This window comes from Ovis canadensis, chromosome 21, assembly GCF_042477335.2.
Source record: "Ovis canadensis isolate MfBH-ARS-UI-01 breed Bighorn chromosome 21, ARS-UI_OviCan_v2, whole genome shotgun sequence".
Lineage (NCBI taxonomy): Eukaryota > Metazoa > Chordata > Mammalia > Artiodactyla > Bovidae > Ovis > Ovis canadensis.
The window spans coordinates 56,624,383-56,642,957 of NC_091265.1; the positions used below are offsets into that span (position 1 = coordinate 56,624,383).

An 18,575-nucleotide genomic window follows, 5' to 3' on the forward strand; every position below is an offset into this window, starting at 1 on the left:
GTATGCAGGCCGTCTACACTGAGCGCTGAAACTGCTTAGTGTTTGCAGGCCGTCTACACTGAGTGCTGAAACTGCTTAGTGTTTGCAGGCCGTCTACACTGAGTGCTGAAACTGCTTAGTGTACACAGGCAGTCTAGCATTTAAACACTTGAGTGTCATGGGAAGGGGCTGGCCTGCCTTCTTGCCACAGTTCGTCTGAACCTTGGTGTTTTTCAGAGGGGCCTGACGATCCTCCCTGTACCCCAAGGGGGCACGTGTTCTAGAAGGTTAGAGTCGTAGAGGTAGGTAGTAATCTGAAGCAGAGGTACAGGCAGCCCTATCAACAGGTACAGGGAAGCATCATGGATTATAAATGAAGAGCCTTTGTTTGGTCAAAATTAACTTTTATTTCTCAGTTTGACTTCATCGGCACGTGGTAACAAAATTGGTACACACCAAAAGGATGCTGACACAGGGTCTACTTAAAAGGCCTGTGGCAGAGTGGTAGGAAGACGAAAGTAACAAGACAGCCTAGAAGTTGGAGTTTTTAAAAAGTGAGTCCAAATGTTAGTGCTGCCACATCTATGACCAGAGAGGCAACTTACCCTCTCTAGTCGTGTTTTCTCCCGTCATGGTGTGGCTCCTGTCATTGTGAGATCGCTCATGTTCTCTTGCAGTTCTGAGCTTTTTGTTACTCGTCTGTCCCTTTGTGGCCATGTGAGACCACAGGCCAGACTAAGGAGAGAAGGCCGCAGTGGTTGAGGTGCTCTGAGGACCTGGACTTGGCTCAGTAAGACCCACTAGCTTTGCTCAGATTGGGCAGCCTGGGCCCAAAGCCAGCTGGCCTGAAAGGCTGGGTTTAGCACCTGTTCCAGAGTGAAGGAGCCGGTGAAAGCACTCTCCAACTCTGCTCTCAGCTGTTCTGCCCCAGTGGAAAAGACCTAAAATCTGTAACCTGCTTTCCTGTATGTAAAAGTCTGTTTTAAGTAACTGCAAACCCTGTTAGGTGCCTCTAACCCCACCCCAACATGCCCTAGGCCCTTCATCACCCTGATTATCACTCTCATCTCTTTGCCATTCTCTTCTTAAACTAAATGTGAATGCTCCCAGGCCTCTGCTTTTTTCTTCTAGTTTAAGGTTCTCTCTTTCCAGTGTCCAGAATACTCAATATGCTTAGAGAAGATGCTGTTGACCAGGTGAATTGATCTCACCTGAACTGAAAGGCTATGGGGGTGGGGGTGCTGGTAACCCGGGGGGGGGCACAGTCCTGGCGTTCCCTCTCTAGAGATGGGTTAAACTGTTTTCAATTAAAAAAAAAGGGATTAAAAAATTGTATTTCAGTGTTAGACTGATACACTTTTAAGAGATTCTCCTAAATTCCTACCTGGTCTCCAGCAGAAAGACACCTGAACATAGTTGCCAGAGTAAGGATTCTAAAGGACAGGAATGATGGTCAGACTTCTGTTTTTTATCTTCCTATTTCTGATAAGAACTATGAAGTCACTATATTTACCCAATGCCCCTGCTCAAAAGTGATGCTGTAACATAATTTGTTACAGAAAATCTCTTACAGCCATTATGTTCTTTGTGACTGAACTCTTGAGTTTTCATCATGGCTAGTGAGTCCAGTCTCTCCCGTGGCCGGGTCACTTGTGCTCACTTGACTGCTATTTTTACTAAATTTGGAACTGGAAGTAGGGGAGTACAGGGAAGCCACTGGGAGCCCCAGTTTGTTTCTATGGAGAAGACTGAGTGCCGCACGTGCCCAACTTGCTTGTGGAGCAAGAAGTGGACTCCGCACCCTAGGAGTGTTCTGTCCCTTGGGTGATAGTTACGAGGCCAGTCAAAAGCTGAAAGGATTTTTAATGGCCAGCGACTCCACTGGCAGCCTACGAACACGAGACCAAATCCAGTAGTGTTAGCAGCCTTCAGGGCTGGACGCCTCCAACAGCACAGCCCTGGCCTCTGCTCCCCTCTGCCACCCTGCTTCTCAAAGTGGGAAAGCTGCTTCTTGAGGAGGCTGAAGCAGACAAGGGTCACACCTAGCCCTAGAGTGAGCTGAGCTCCCAGGCCCCGCACTGTGCCAGGCTGAGAATTCTAAATCTTGCCCAGGCAGTTTAGCTGCTCTGTCTTCCTCCAGCCCGTGAACCTCTTGAGATTTGCAAGCCAGGGTAGAGAAGGCACCAAGAAGTGGACCAGTGGGCTGAGTGCCTCCCCTTCCTGGGTGAAATTTCAGTGCTAAATCTCTTCCTGATTTCTGGGCTCAGTAGACCTTCCCTATTCTTACACCCTCCTGCCTCCCTCTTAGCTCACCAGCCACCTATATCTGCCAAACGAAAAAAAGAAAACGCACAGGCCTGTCCCAGAAGCTCCACCCCTACTTTCAGGGGGCTTGTGTTTCCCCCACCCCTTTGGGTCTTAGATCTATGCCTGGAAAATAAAGGGGAGGGGTTTGAGTGCAAACTTGTTGTCTTCTCAAACCCACCCCCTCTGAATATTAGGATTGTAGTGGCATTGCCCCCAAGCTTCCGTCTGCTTTGGTGCCATAACCCTTCTTGCAGAGGGAGGCGGCTGTTATTGGTGGAGATAGGCATCTAGCCAGAGCTGCCCGGACTCCTTCAGTGAGCTGTGGGGGCAAGATGAAGGCAGGTGGTGAGGGAAATGGGCCAGAGCGGAGCCCAAAGGCAGACCACCCACCAGAAGTGCAGCAGCGAGGCCCTTCCAGAGCTGATGCAAGGCCCCTTTGCTGGGTGACCCTCCATTGCAGAAGACCCGGGGAGCACTGCGGTGGCTCCCACCCTGCACTCTCATCACCGACCCCGCCACCTTGCCCTCTTCCCAAGCTCAGATACTCACTGGACAATGTCAGCGAAGGCTGAGAACAGGGGCTTGGACTGGTACTTTATGCCATGCTTGGCACACAGGGACTGCACCAGGGGAGCCACTTTGTGGTAATTGTGTCGAGGCATCGTGGGGAAAAGACTTCAGGGACAACAGGGGACAGTCAGTGGGTCCAGCTCCTCTGTCCCTGCACCACCCCCTCCTTCCTCCCGACATGAGCCCTCCCCAAGTCCCTGCCTCCCCGGCCTCCCTACTCACTGGTGCTCAATCTGGAAGTTGAGGTGGCCACTGAACCAGTCATTGAAGGCTGACTTGTGGACATTGCATGTTGCTTGGAGCTGGAGGGGAAGGTCAGAGGGGAGCATGGCTCTGGGCACCCGATGGAAGGGCCAGCCCAGCCTTCTTCAGGCAGAGCTGGCCTGCTTCAGTCACTCCCTTCCCCACGTGGTGGCCGGAGAGAAGTGTCCAGCTAACAAGGCAAGGTTTGGGTCTGTGCCCACCCACCCTTTTAATTGTGATGCCCAGGTCTTTCAAGTGACTGTCCCTTACCTGGGTGGAGACCCAGTCCATGTTGCGGTCATGGTCAATGTGCATGGGGATGTGGTTCATCTGTGTAACCCACACAAACCAGTTGCTTTCCAGGAACCTGGTGGATAAGGCACCCAGACAAAATCAGTTCAAGCAGTGCCCAGAGCTGTCACTCCCCCTCAAATAACTGCTCCAGCCCAGCACCTTCCCCAGCCAACACTCCCAGGCTAGACTGGTTATTCCCAAACGTCTACTTCTCTGCACCAGCCCCTGCTCCCCCATCAAGTACTACCTGGCCATGAAGAAAAGCCCCAGGAAGCCTTTCAGTCCCAACAGCGGCACATAAGTGAGGAAGATGCGGACGTAGAAGGTGATCATCCAGGCCAAGTCCTGCAGCAAGAGGCAAGAGAGCCCTGTGATGCCACAGAGCGCCCCTCCTCTTGCAGCGCCCGTTTCTCTGCACGGAGCAGCCACCCTCCTGGGTCCTGAGACGAGTGGTCACGGCGGCCTCTCTCAGCTGCCCCCTCTAGTGCCATCTAGCACTGCTGCTCCTTTCCGAGCAGCGCCCCCAGCCCTCCTTGCTTATTTCCTTCCCAGGTGCCAGGTCTCCCTGTCTCCAGTTCCCCCTAACCCCTCTCTGGTCTTCCTCCGGCTGCCAAATGAATCTTCCAGGACCACAGCTCAGTCCGTGCCAGGACCCTGATCAAACTTTCCTGCATCACTCTCCTCCCCTGACACCCAAGTCCAGCACCCCTCGTCCGGTGACCATATTCGCCCATTAATTCCCAGCTTCTCTGCTCAGAGTCCATTCCCAATTCCCGACCTCTACCTGTCCATGGCCAGCTAGAAAAGTGATGTCAAGAAGTCCTTTCTGATGCCTCCCATCCAGCCAGGTGCGGTCGGCTCCCTTTTGGAATCCCAGAACCTTCAGCCTATACCTTTTCTCTGGTCGTAATCACATCCTGCTTCATCAGACATTTCCTGAGAGTAGGGGCCGTCTCTCGTTCCTCTTCCCCCTACCCAGCCTGGCCCCTGCTTTATGCCGAGCACAGTGACCTTAGGAGATACTCGCTGAATGAAATAGGGCATCAGAAGTCAGGTTGCCTGCTGAGCCCAAATCATCTCATCTAGAGATATGGGAGGTCTCTACTGGTTCTGCTACTTTGCTCTAAATTAAGCCTGGAGTAAACCCCAGTGGGATTTTCCCTGGGGAACCCCATTCCCAGCCCTCAGAGTACTGGCAACAAAGGATGTGGGATCTGGGGGCAATGGATACTTACCACCCACTTCTTCCTCTTGATAACAAAGTAGAAAATATACCACTGGAAGTAGACAGGCAGCAAAGCTGGGGGCCCAACTAGGGAGGAAATGGAGACATGGGAGGAAGTGTGAGCCGCAGAAGGGTTGCCAAGGGCCAGCTGGTATGGGACAGATGGCCTCCAGCACAGGGCTGCCCCCTGCCATCTCCTGTCACCCCTCCAGCCACCCCCCTCAATCCATTAGGACCGACCAGGCACTGAAAGTGGGCATAAATGCCAGTCTGAAGAAAGGAGAATCTCCCATGGATGCTGAGAGGGTGAGGGGTAGGGCGTGGCATCCTCTTCAGTGGAAGAGGATAGCTGGGGAAACAAGCTTCACTTGGTGTGGAAGCTGCCCTGCACCTGTGCCTTTAAGAAGGCGCTGCTCACCCTCCCCGAGTTGAGCTGCTGTCTTCAGCCCTGCCTCTGCCTCTGCCTCTGCCTTTGCCTTCTCCTGGCCTTATGCCCATCCTTGCAGCCATCAGGCCCCTGCTCCTGGCTGCTCCACCACACGGGTGAAGGGACAGGAGCTGGAAAGTGTGTGTGTTGAGTGGGGGGACCCTGCTGATCCTCCACAGGCTGAAAGCTCACTTCCCTGCACTAGGGAAATAAGCTGGTGCCACCCAACTTGAAGCAGCCTGGAGGTCAAATGTGGCAAGGGACGCAAGAGCGTCTCTCAGAACTGGGAGTTGAAGAAGTGGCCCATCCACTGTGCTAGTCGGTTTCCCTGTGTCCCTTCTCTGCAGAGCCTGACGTTACCTGTAACCCAGCATCACGACGCTCACCCCTGGCTCTTCTATCCTGATGTGCCATGGATTCTAGCCTTTCTTCCAATGTTTCTGTCCCACCCTTCTATCCCATCCCCATTTCTCCACAGGGATGGAATTCCAGGCAGTTAAGATAAATTCCTTTGAACTAAAATGGGATCAATGGAATCATTCCCGCCTTGGGGGAATGGCTGACGTTTAAAATTCCTTAGGCATTATGGAAGGGCTTCCCTCGGAGCTCAGTTGGTAAAGAATATGCCTGAAGCAGGAGACCCAGGTTCGACTCCTGGGTTGGGAAGATCCCCTGGAGAAGGAAATGGCAACCCACTTGTGTTCTTGCCTGGAGAATCCCATGGACAGAGGAGCCTGGCAGGCTACTGTCCATGGGGTCGCAAGAGTCGGACACAACTTAGCGACTAAATCACCACCACAGGCGTTATGAAGCAGATCTTTAAAGCAGCACCAATCTTCAGAAAAAGCTTAACAGCTTCCCCGGTGGTCCAGGGACTAGGAATCCGCCTTGCAGTGTAGGGGTCTTGGGTTTGCCCCCTGGTCAGGGAACTAAGATCCCATGTGCCATGGAGTAACTAAGTCCACACTCCTCAACTGCTGAGGCTGGCGCTCTCCAGGGCTTGCATGCCACAACTAGAGTCTGCGATCCACAGCGAAGCTCCTTCGTGCAGCAGCTAAGACCCAACACAGCCAAATAAATGAGCATTTTTAAAAAAAGAAGTAAAGAGCTTAAAACAACCATAGAAATGTTGTCTCTTCCGCTCCCTCTTGCGGTCCAATCCTCCCATTGCTAGTCTAGCTGCCTTTCATCCCCCAGGGAGTTGGACTGTGCCCCACCCACCTTGACCCTGCTGTATGCTTGACAAATCAAAGTGAAGTTTCACAGGTTTAATCAGGCTTGCTCCCCACCACTCAGTTCCCTTGTGGAAGCCAGGGTGGGCCTGGAGGAACTAGTTTGATCCCAACACCAGTGACCTTTGACCAAACATTAGCCTAACTGTTGACTTTGTCCCTTAGAAGCTAAGACTGTTCCCTTGCAGGGAGTAACCTGTTCCATGAGGAGAATTTCCTCCAGCCTTAACTTCAGACATTGTCATCCCAGGAGGCTTACTCCGTACTCACACCCCAGTTGGCAGCCCCTGCCAAGGCAGCAGCCCCCCTGGTGCTGGAGGAGGATACTCACTCAGGAAAAAGTATTTGTGCTGGTAGTTGTAGGGCATGTACTTTTTCTTCTGTTTCCCGAGCTGGGAAGGAAACGCACGCACAAATCAGCACCCACAGGCCAGCCCCCCATCCCCCTCCCGTTGTGACTGGCTCTTCCCTGAGCAGGAGCAGAAGCCCACGGCAGGGGCCGTCAGGTGGCTGGCGCCATGGAAGGCTCCCATAGGCCCAGCCTGACCTCCAGCACCTGGCGCATGAAGCCCAAGCTGCTGGGCTTGCTAAGCTCGCCATACCACGGACACAGCTCGGTGGCTCACACCCGTACAAGGCATGAGCACAGCAGAGCCTGGGGGTCCTCAGGGCTCCTCATGTTCATCCAGAGACACCCTTGTCAGGTTTCCAGGGGCCCCCACCTCCCCTTCCTGTCTCCATCTGGTACTTTTTTGATACCAGGGTCTCCGCAGACAACCATCTTCACCCCTATACGGGCCAGCAGTCTCTCTATATCCAAGCCCCTGACCTTCTCCAAAATCATTTGGTTTCTTCAGATGTCAACATGAGCTTTATAAAATCCCTTGAAAACTAAGCGATGTATGCCAAATATTTGTGGAAAGAATACCAAGAACAGCTTGGCAATCTGAAGGTCCTGGCAAGCCAGCAGGTGGTAAGGCGAGCTGCTGCCAGTTCAGCCAGGGTCCCCTAATGAGAGCATTCAAAACCATGACAGCGGAGCTCTGCACTCTCCTTCAGTAGCTCCTCCTGCCCCACGTGCCCTGCTGGTTCTAGTGACCAGACAACCACAGGGTACAGGAGGAACTCTACCCCAGAGCAGGATACCCCAGAGCTCATCCTTCCTTCGTAAGTCCACTTGCTGTTTTGACAGGACATTTACGAGACTGTGCCAGGCACTTTTGCTAAATGCAGCATTCTTCCTACGTTAACTGATTCATTCAACAAGTTAAGTGTCTATGTGCGTGGCACTGTTCTAGGTGTGAGGATACAGAGACGAGCAACATAAAATTCCTACCCTCGTGGAGCTTATAATCTTAGGAGAGGAAGCTGGTAATGACCTTACAGACAGAGTTGAAGATAATTACAGATTAAAAACAGTAAAATATGACCGAAAGGGAGGGAGGCGGTGTCTTGGGTAGGATAGTCAGATACGGCCTCCTTGGGGCCCTGACATCAGAATGGAGACCTGAATGACGAGAAGGAGCCAGCAGTGCTGACACTGGGAGGAAAAGCATTTAAAGCAGAGGGGACAAAGGTTTGGGGTGTTCAAGGGACAGAGGAAGGCCAGTGCGGCTGGGAATATAAAAGGGAGAACAGTCAGTAAAGCCAGAAAACTAGGGATGGCAAATCTCGCTGGCCCTGGGAAGGCTACAGGAAGGAGTTTGGGTTTTATTCCAAAAGTGATGGGAAGCCCTGGTTGGCCTTCAGCAGGTGGCAGGATCTGCTTTGCGCTTTAAAGGCTCACTCTGGCTCGTGGTGGGGAGAATGAACCACAGGGGGCAGGCAGAGTTGACAGGAGGCCAGCAAGGAGACTGGACCAGTATTCCAGATCTGAGATGCACCAGACCCAGGGATGGGAGGCAGAGGAGATGGAGACGTCTATGGACTGGGAATATGTTTTGAAGGCAGCATCCCATCCCAGGCAACATTAACTAAGAGGGAGAAGCTGGAAGAGAAGCATCTGCCATGTTTGGTGGAGTAGGTGGGTACAACTCTGGCCTTGTTTTGGAACTGTTATGGAAGGGAGCTCTGTCTGCCGGCTGCCTCCTTGAATGGCAATCAAGACTGTAATGGCCATTACAATGCTGATAACTGCCCCACTGTTTCAGCTCTTGAAGGCCAGTAATCTTTAGCATGAAGAGTTCCCTACGCTTCCCTTGTTCTCCAGCGGAGCTGCGAGGCACTGGGACAGATGCTCCTGGGTCAGCCCAGGGGTCAGTGCTCAGTCTGGACCCTCTGAAGCTGAACCAAGAGCCAAGCAGTCTATAATCCACGCATTTCCTAACAGACAGCCTATCCTCAGCCTTGTAACTAAACAAACCAAAACAAAAAAACAAAAAAAAAAACCCCAAAACACCAGAGAGTTATTTTGGTCCCAGAGCATTCTCTATTTTTAGTGTCTACAGAAAGGAATTTCCTAAAAACCCGAGTACCGAGAAACAACAGAGGGGAAAAAAAGAAGCAACAGAGGCAGTGGTGTGAGAAGGTTCCCTTCCACTTAAGACTCTTATCCTTTCTTAAAAAAAATCTTTATAGTGACAGAAGCCTCATGCTCTGCCCAGTAAACAGCCCACACTGCTCTCTAAGGAGCCACCCGAGCCAGGGGAGGCCAGGGCTGGTACGTCATTTGCACAGTGTTGGGCATATAGCAACCAAGTAAGTCTCTTTTCAGGAAGTGGGAAAATTAGAACCTTGTGGTCAGAGGAAGTACAAGCCCCAAGCTAGGGGTTCCTGGGCTAGGACGGCCAGTGCTGCCAGAACTTTCCCACAGAGTTCTTCTCATGGCCAGAGAGGAAGGAGGGCCAGGCAGTCTTGAATTCAGGCCTGGAACTGAAACGTCTTTAACACCCGTTTAACTCTGGGTGTGCTGAAATGTCACAGCATGTCATGGAGTCGGGGAGGGGGACCTGGCAAAACTGACTACTGCCCAGAGCCTTGGGACAAAGGGTTTTAAATCAACTTTTCAAAGAACTCCACTGGCCACTCACAGCCTTCTGTTGCTTAGCACTCACTACAGGCTCCCAAGGTCTCCCAGCCACTCTCAGGAATTCATCCCGTAGCGGCTGCAGTGTAATTGTTGCTCACAGCCTCAGATGGCAACTCAAACCCAGAGCTGACCACCCTGAAAGTCAGACTAGAATCAGGTGGGCAGGAAGAATTACTCAGTGGATGAATATTTGAGGCGATGGGCATCAGAGGCGTGATCCAGTCTAGCTGTTGTGGGGGAGACGATGACACTGAAGGACGCGACTGGGACGATTACAAGGTGCAGGGGGCTGACGGCCTGGGGTGGGGGTGTCTAAAAAGCACCTGCAAGGAGGACCATCCATCGCCTTCCTTCAAGGCTGAGCAGTGTTTGCACAGCAATCTGGTCATCCTTTGGGTCCTTGGCATTACGTGGTACCTTTCTGCAACAGCTATTTGCTGACTTGAACTCACTGCAAAGGACTTAGGCTGTCCTGGGCAGCCTGTTTATTCCCTATGGCCTCCCACGACTTCCAGTCGCCTGGCCAGCCCGGCCAATGTCTTACCCACACAGACCAGCACGGTGAGCACTTCCCCGCAAGCCCACTGTGCTGGCTGGTTTCTGTGCTCCAAGACCATCACTGATACCTCTGCTCACCTCCACAGACAGGACCTTCCCCAAGGCAAAGAAGAAGGGGTGCATGTTGATGTCAGGGTCTTTGCGGAAGCAGTTGGGCTTGGCATGGTGCTGGAAGTGCATGTGGTTCCACCAGCTGGCAGGGGCCCCCTACAGAAAAGTGGGGTGTGAGTATGAAAGCCTTGTGTCCCCTCTCCCCCGGGCTCGAGTTTCAGAGAGTTCCTCCCCATCCCACTGACCTTCAGGTGACCGATCACAAAATGATGTACCAGGTGGTTCCACTTAGAGGTCCCGAAGACGGACAGGTGTCCAAAGTCATGCTGCAGCCAGCCAGCCTGGGCCTGAGTGAGAAGGGTTAGTGCTGAGAGCGGCCCTGCGTCCATCTGAACTGACTCGGCCTCTCCCCCTTCCCTCATCCAGCTGGCCTGTGCTAGTACATCCAGAAAGGAGTCAGGAAGTCTGGGTCCTGCCTCTGCCACTGACTCACGTGAGACCTGGGGCCAGTCACTATCCCTTCTCTGCTCTTCGGAGTCTCCAGCTCTGGGCCTCTGTGACTTCTGATGGACTAAACATCCAGAACTACAGACTGGGACAGAGTGACAGACTCAGGCAAGCAGGAGGCTTCATGAACAAGTGGGTTCTGATAGCCAGGTGTTGGGGCGGTGTTGTGGTGGGGGGCGGGGGAAGCCAAGCTTTACCGAGAAACCAGAACCTTGGTTCTTGGCACTCGTGGACCATAACAGAATCTGAACATGAAGTTTCTGAGGAGACATGCCGCAAGAAGAAGGGAACCCTGGGAGGAGCAGCTAGAGGCAGCGGGAGAAACGGAAGGTGCGTGTGTGGTGAAGATGAGCAGAGAGAAGCCGCAGACAACGGGACAGGCGTTCTCTTTCTGTACCAACTCTCCCGCTGTGTCCTCAGTGGCCTCCTAAGCGGTACAAAGAACTTACCCTACAGATGCTGGGTGAGGCAGGGCTCTCACCTGAACTATACTGAGCAGCATGGAACACAGGAGGAAAGGCACCCAAGACGTCCCAAAGAACCAGAGAGTGAGCCAGGCAGCGACGTCCAGCAGCAGGATGTGCAGCAGGTACAGCAGGAAGAAGACAGGGTTGGCTTTCATGAGCCCCATCCGCTCCACCGTGGCCCGCAGCTCCCGGAACTCATGAGTCAGCTCTTTCTGTAGGAGAGTGGAGATGGAAAGGCTGTTATTCTCCCCAGTGCAACCCAGCACTGGAGCCAAGATCCCTCTTAAGCTCAAGGCACTCCCACTGCGATAACTGAGGAAGCCCAGAGTCCTAGGTAAAGGTACCACAATGCCAAGGATAACAGGAGGTGCTGTGGGATCAGGTCTAAGACCATGTGGCCTCTGGAGTGAAACAGAATCATTCTACCCCTGCTCTGCCACTTACTGACAGTGTGATCCCTGATCATGTTGCTTAACCTCTCTGAGCCTCAGTTTTCTCATCTGGAACTGTGGATTATATGATGTTATATTTGGCACAGAGTTAAGTGCTCAGTGGATTGGTCTCGGATTGAGGATGGTGATGGTAGTGGTGGTAGCCTTGTGAGAACCACAGCTTCCAAAGGCCCTGAAACCCAACAACTATGTGGGAGAAGCAAGGATCTCAAGATCTGCAAGAACTACTGACTGTGGTCACCTGTGAGCATATGGAGGCCTGCCTTCTACCCGCTGCCCCTCCATCACCACAGGGTCTCACATTCTTAGTGGGCTCAAAGCTGGGCTGCTCCGGAGACAGCTCTCCAATCAGGAGGGAGTTCATATACTTCCTCACAAGGCCCTTGTTGATGTGGAACGCCACAAAGGGATCCTGCAAGGATGGGGAGAAGACAGAATAGTGAGGAAGTCAGCCCTGCCCCCTGGGCTTGTGGAGGGCTCACACCAAAGGCCATCCGCCTGATCCTGCAAGGACACTGCACCCAAGTTCAAACGGAGACCACCGACCTCCAGGCAGCCTCCTTTTGAAACTGCCAAGACTAGTCCCTAGTGTCCACCACTCAAGATCACCCACAGCATCTGTGTTCTAGTAAGGGTACCACACCAAGGAACAGGAAGCACGAGGAAGGGGATCACAGAAAGCCGCGCTTGGGCTGGCCTTTCCTCTGGATGGCTCATGAAACGTGAGGAGGGAGACTCCTTGTGTCCACTAGGGGCTTGTGCATTTCTCTCCCTTTGCTCCACAGCCGTTCCGGTCGGCCTTCCATATTTCTCCTCCCACTCTGAACACCCCATGCCCTGGCACACCAATTTTGGTTCTCCAAGGTGGGGTCCTCAGTGACTGACTTGATGAGATTAACATCCTGAAGGTCAGACAGCCCCCAGGCCCTAAGGCAAAGCCACTAGTGAGGAGGGAGCCGGGGCGGAGCCGGCGGCCAGTGGCACCACAAGTGCGGACCAATCGCGCTCCCCGCTGCGGCCGGCCCCGGCCCCCAAATCACACTACAAGAAGCCCCAGCCTTCGGGCCTGCTCCGTCTACGCATGCGCCAGTCCACATCTTCGCCTTCGGCCACAGCTTGCGCGCCCCCGTGGTCTCTCCGGAGACGAGCCCAGCCTCCCAAGCTTGCCGCGTCCGAGGGAGGGGCTGGTCCTCACACGGTTAGGCTCCACCGCGACATCACAAGAACCCCAGTGTCCCGAGAGGCGCTCTGAGATAGCAGGGAGAAAGCTTGAGAACAGTAGCAGGGGTCGCGGCGCCAGGCGAAGGATATAGGGTGAGAGGACTCAGCGAAGCAAAAGCTCCAACCTCTGGGTCCCAAGGAGTACCCCCCGCCCCGCCCCCCCCGCCCCCCCAGCTCTAGAACTCTGAAGGGAGGTGCTAGCAGATTGTCTGGAGAGGGAAGCGGCAGAATCGGGGCTGGAGAGCGCGCTGGCCCGAGGGAGGGATGCCACCAGCACCGGGCTTAGAGCCCAGGAGTGCAAACAGCCGTCCACTGTGGCGAATAGCTGGAGACCCTGCTGGACTGAGGCTGAGTGACCTCCCCACGGGATTCCAGGACTGCTCTCGGGTCCTAGCTAGGTGTATGCTGGTGCAGGCTCCCCACCTTCCGCACAATGGCCCCATTCCTCCCTGGGCACGAGCAGGTGCTAGGCGTCTCTGGCCAGTGCTGTCCCATCCCCTCTCTCGTCTTCACCCTGTGCAGGGGTTCCCAAGACAGCGGACGCCAGGTGGCTTTCCCCCAACTCAGTTCTCCGTCCTGCCTCCACTCGCCAGCCTAGCCAGGCACGCTCGGTCCAGACGCCGCTGCGCTTCCCTGCCAGCCACCCAGACAGATCAAGAATCCCTCTCCCCGCCACTGACCCCTCCTCCCTCGGTCTCGACAGGTCCGCCGTCGGGGAGCCCCGCGCCCCGGAGCTTCTTCTCCCTCCTAGCCCTGCTCCCCGGCCTGCCCACGCTTCGAGACAGCAGATTCCGGGCCGCAAACAGAGCCCACAGAGCGGTGGCGCGGCCCTTTGTCTGTGCGTGCACATTGCCAGCCTCCGTCCCTACTCCCCAGACTCCCCTTTCTCACCGCCTCTCCTGCCCTTGCATCCCGATTTGGCAGCACACCCAGTCACCCAGCAACAGGTACGCTCCTGCGCCTCCCGGCTTTCCCCAGAACTAGAGAGTGTTCAGCCACGACTGCCAAACTTCCTGTCTCGCACGCTGAGCCTCCAGCTCTAGCCGTCCGGTCCCGCCTCCTCCGGTGCCCCCGTCTGGCAGTGCTCACCGTGGCATCCTGCCCCGCGTAGTGGCTGATGACCCGGGAGCCCCCGGGATGCCGACGGACGAATTCACTGATGTTGTACACCTTTCGGTCAATCACGAGCCACCGCTCTTTTTCACGTCCAGAGCGCTGGGCCACTTCGTCCCAGGTGAAATAGCGCGGGGTCGGCCCCTGGGCTGGGGTCTCGGGGGCCATCGGGGCCGGGCACGCGGGCCGGCTGGGTGGCTGCGGTCAGGCGCGCGCACAGGACCCGCGGAGTAGCGCGCGCTGGCCTCGCAAGCTCCGGTAGCGGGCTCGCTGGTGCGCGTCCCGACCCCCGCGGCTCGCGCACCAGTTTTTCAGCCACTGAGGGGTGTTGGCGCCGAGCCCTGCTGCGCGCGTTCCTATTGGTCGAGCCGCGTGGCGCGGGGAGCAAGTCCCCGCCTCCCCGCCGGCCCCGCTCGGGCGTGCGCTTTGGGAGGGTCGTGGCAGGAGGGCGGCGGGCCGGGACGCGCGCCCCCTTGCGGGCACCTTGTTGGGGTCGCCGCCGAATCCCACTTTTCGACTCGCGCCTTTCGCTCACAGGGGGTGCCGCAGACTGGATAACGGTTCCTGTGAAGATTTCTGGGTGCGGGGCCCGGCTCGGGGAGGGGGCCACCGAGTGCGCGGGCGCCCTAGGCCTCTAGGGTAAGGTGGGCTCGGCCAGGGTGGAGGGCAGTGGGCAGAGGCTGAGCCTAGTGAGTGTGGATGAAGGGCGGGCCTAGTTGCCAAGGAGGCCTGCCATGCCTACAGGGTTGAAGGTTGGGGGATTTGGCGAGGGGCTGTGGAGGGGGCTGTCCCAGGGGCCTCGTCTTTAGAGTGGGGGCATCCTCGCTTGTTCCAGACCGTGACCTGATGAATTCTCCCGCCTTCTCCGCATGTAGCCCCACCGGTTGAGTGACTGGAATGAAAGAGTCAGAGCCTTTGGCGGGTATCTTGCAAAAGCATAATTATGGGGTGTTGGCTCTGGAGGTGGGTGGGAATGGTTAATGCTTTACTGTGCTCAGTATAACATTAAAAATGCCCTACAAATGTTATAAACCTGTTTGCCTTTTTCGCTTGTTGTTTTCTTTTTTTTTTATTCTCCCAATTAACTGCCATCCTTAAATAAAAGGAAGTAGCCTAGCATCTCCGAGTCTCTGGCAGGCCCTGAGTGAAAAGCCTGGACCTTCCTGTTGAGGCATCAGGAAGATGCCTGGAGGCACCTGGGAGCTGCAGGAGGCCTTCAGGTAGCTTAGGGGCTTGGAGCTCTGAGCTTTCCAAAAAGGTGAAAAAGAACACAGAAGCTTCCGGGTTGAGAGGTGGGGTGGGGGGGGGGGCAGTCAAGAAGCTGTTAGAGTTATGAAGAAGTTCAGTTCATGTGTTAAATTTTATTTATTCAGAAAGCAATTTACAAAGCACGTACTATGTGCCAGGCACTGTTTTTAGTACGTTGTGAACATTCAGTTCAGTTCAGTTGCTCAGTCGTGTCCGACTCTTTGCGACCCCATGAAGTGCAGCACACCAGGCCTCCCTGTCCATCACCAACTCCCGGAGTTCACTCAAACTCATGTCCATCGAGTCGGTGATGCCATCCAGCCATATCATCCTCGGTCGTCCCCTTCTCCTCCTGCCCCCAATCCCTCCCAGCATCAGAGTCTTTTTCAATGAGTCAACTCTTCGCATGAGGTGGCCAAAGTACTGGGGTTTCAGCTTTAATATCATTCCTTCCAAAGAACACCCAGGACTCATCTCCTTTAGAATGGACTGGTTGGATCTCCTTGCAGTCCAAGGGACTCTCAAGAGTCTTCTCCAACACCACAGTTCAAAAGCATCAATTCTTCCGCGCTCAACTTTCTTCACAGTCCAACTCTCACATTCATACATGACCACAGGAAAAACCATAGCCTTGACTAGACAGACCTTTGTTGGCAAAGTAATGTCTCTGCTTTTGAATATGCTGTCTAGATTGGTCATAACTTTCCTTCCAAGGAGTAAGCATTTTTTAATTTCATGGCTGCAGTCACCATCTGCAGTGATTTGGGAGCCCCCCAAAATGAAGTCTGACACTGTTTCCACTGTTTCCCCACCTATTTCCCATGAAGTGATGGGACCAGATGCCATGATCTTAGTGTTCTGAATGTTGAGCTTTAAGCCAACTTTTTCACTCTCACTTTCATCAAGAGGCTTTTTATTTTTTAGTGCCTCTTCACTTTCTGCCATAAGGGTGGTATCATCTGCATATCTGAGGTTATTAATATTTCTCCTGGCAGTCTTGATTCCAGTTTGTGCTTCTTCCAGCCCAGCGATTCTCATGATGTATTCTGCATATAAGTTAAATAAGCAGGGTAACAATATACAGCCTTGACATACTCCTTTTCCTGTTTGGAACCAGTCTGTTGTTCCATGTCCAGTTCTAACTGTTGCTTCCTGACCTGCATACAGGTTTCTCAAGAGGCAGGTCAAGAGGTCTGGTATTCCCATCTCTTTCAGAATTTTCTACAGTTTATTGTGATCCACACAGTCAAAGGCTTTGGCATAGTCAATAAAGCAGAAATAGATGTTTTTCTGGAACTCTCTTGCTTTTTATGATCCAGCGGATGTTGGCAATTTGATCTCTGGTTCCTCTTCCTTTTCTAAAACCAGCTTGAACATCTGGAAGTTCACGATTCACGTATTGCTGAAGCCTGGCTTGGAGAATTTTGAGTATTACTTTACTAGTGTGTGAGATGAGTGCAATTGTGCGATAGTTTGAGCATTCTTTTGCATTGCCTTTCTTTGGGATTGGAATGAAAGTGACCTTTTCCAGTCCTGTGGCCACTGCTGAGTTTTCCAAATTTGCTGGCATATTGAGTGCAGCACTTTCACAGCATCATCTTTCAGGATTTGAAACGGCTCAACTGGAATTCCATCACCTCCACTAGCTTTGTTCGTAGTGATGCTTTCTAAGGCCCACTTGACTTCACATTCCAGAATGTCTGGCTCTAGGTGAGTGATCACACCATCATGATTATCTTGGTTGTGAAGATCTTTCTTGTATAGTTCTTCTGTGTATTCTTGCCACCTCTTCTTAATATCTTCTGCTTCTGTTAGGTCCATACCATTTCTGTCCTTTATCAAGCCCATCTTTGCATGAAATGTTCTCTTGGTATCTTGAATGTTACATTCATTTAATTCTCTTTAACAACACTTTGAGGTAGGAACCTCACCTACAGATGGAGAAATGGAGCCCCTGAAAGGTGAAGTATTTTGTTACACAAGTGGAAGGACTGAGCTGAGAACCTGCCTGAACTCTGAACGCCTGGGCTCTGCTGTCTCTCCTTTGATTATACTAGTGGGATTCTGCAGCCCAGAGAAAGGAGGCTATATTCCATGCACTTGTAATAGGGTCTTTGCCCGTAGGAGTCAGGAGACTAGGAGAAATACAGCTAGATTTCTGGTAGGAAAGAACCTTCATCCATTCAACCCAAACCCCTTATTTCTTGAGAAAAAAATGGAGATTCAGGCAGTTTTCCATTTAAAAAAAGAATATGCCCAACAACTTAGCTGTGTAACACAGGAAGTGGAGGGCAAGGGGCTTGTGGAGGATAAACTCATGGGATTTCTTATACAGTTGTCTTCTTACCCTTACAGACCAGTATAGTAAACCTACTACTTAATAGATGAGACTGAGATCCAAAGAACAGGAGCCATATATTGAAGTAATGAGAATTTAAAAAAAAAGGGGGGGGACCTAATTAAACTGAAAAGATTTTGCACAACAAAGGAAACCGTAAGTAAGATAACCCTCAGAATGGGAGAAAATATTTGCAAATGAAGTGACAAAGGATTAATCTCCAAAATATACAAACAGCTCAATGCAACTTAACATCAGAAAAAACAATCCAATCAAAAACTGGGTGGAAGACCTCAATGGACATTTCTCCAAAGAAGACATACAGATGACTAACAAACATGTAAAAAGATGCTCAATATCATTAATTATCAGAGAAAGGCAAATCAAAACCACCATGAGATATCACCTTACATGGGTTAAATGGCCATCATCACAAAATCTACAAACAGTAAATGCTGGAGAGGGTGTGGATAAAAAGGAGCCCTCTTGTGCTATTGGTGGGAATGTAAATTGATACAGTCACTGTGGCAACGATATGGAGTTTCCTTAAGAAACCAAAAACAGAACTACCATGTGACCCAGCAATCCCACTGCTGAGCATATACCCAGAGAAAACCATCATTCAAAAAGACACATGCAGCCCAGTGTTCACTGCAGCGCTGTTGACAATAGCCAGGACATGGAAGCAACCTGAATGTCCATCAGCAGAAGGCTAGGTAAAGAAGATATGGTACATACATACAATGGGAAATTACTCAGCCATAGAAAAGAACAGAATTGGATCATTTGTAGAGATGTGGATGGACCTAGAGACTGTCATACAGATGAAGTAAGTCAGAGAAATACAAATATGGTATATCAATGCATATGTGTGCAATCTTTTTTTTTTTTGATGGTATAAGCAATCTTATATACAAAGCAGAAATAGAGAACAAAAGTATGGATACCAAGGGGGAAGAGGGGATAGGGTGAGTTGGGAGATTGGGATTGACATATATTCACTCTTGATGCTACATATAAAATAGATAACTAATGGGAACCTAGTGTATGGCACAGGGAACTCTGCTCATTGCTCTCTGGTGACCTAAATGGGAAGGAAATTCAAAAAAGAGGGGATACATGTATGCAGATAGCTGATTCACTTTGCTGTACAGATATTAACATAATATTGTAAGGCAACTATACTCCAATAAAAACATCTTTAAATAAAATAGGACATTTGGGGCTGGGAATTTACCCTAGGAGTCATTTATACTTTTCAGTTCCTCTCTGCAGGAGTTCCTAAACTGGATTCAATGAACGGGCTTAATATAAG

The 18,575-nt window shown here is 52.2% G+C and overlaps 1 protein-coding gene and 1 long non-coding RNA gene across 3 annotated transcripts; one reads left to right on the forward strand and one right to left on the reverse strand.

Annotated features, from left to right (window-relative positions):
• Positions 1-362: 362 nt before the first annotated feature.
• On the reverse strand, positions 363-14,089 carry FADS1 (fatty acid desaturase 1). 2 transcript variants are annotated; one of them, XM_069565943.1, is made up of 12 exons: positions 13,651-14,089; positions 11,642-11,752; positions 10,903-11,100; positions 10,160-10,261; positions 9,942-10,070; positions 6,609-6,669; positions 4,629-4,705; positions 3,641-3,738; positions 3,370-3,466; positions 3,079-3,158; positions 2,836-2,961; positions 363-2,605 (listed from the first exon to the last, which is right to left on the reverse strand). In XM_069565943.1, the coding sequence occupies exons 1-12, from the start codon at positions 13,840-13,842 to the stop codon at positions 2,554-2,556; spliced, it is 1,323 nt and encodes a 440-aa protein (XP_069422044.1). In that variant the 5' UTR covers positions 13,843-14,089; the 3' UTR covers positions 363-2,553. The 2 variants fall into 2 exon arrangements, with proteins under 2 accessions (XP_069422044.1, XP_069422045.1); XM_069565944.1 differs by lacking the exon at positions 13,651-14,089 and adding an exon at positions 13,453-13,638.
• On the forward strand, positions 12,414-14,706 carry LOC138426919 (uncharacterized). Its single transcript, XR_011251834.1, has 4 exons — positions 12,414-12,654; positions 13,265-13,795; positions 14,212-14,313; positions 14,510-14,706. It is a non-coding gene; the product is annotated as an uncharacterized lncRNA (long non-coding RNA).
• The last annotated feature ends 3,869 nt before the right edge of the window (positions 14,707-18,575 follow it).

Excerpts from the sequence above, each read along its gene's own strand:
- FADS1 (XM_069565943.1), bottom strand. The coding sequence starts at position 13,842 with ATGGCCCCCGAGACCCCAGCCCAGGGGCCGACCCCGCGCTATTTCACC. Across the intron at positions 3,159-3,369 it reads TGGACTGGGTCTCCACCCAG|CTCCAAGCAACATGCAATGT; the intron begins GTAAGGGACAGT and ends CTTCCCCTCCAG. Across the intron at positions 2,962-3,078 it reads AACTTCCAGATTGAGCACCA|TCTTTTCCCCACGATGCCTC; the intron begins GTGAGTAGGGAG and ends TTGTCCCTGAAG.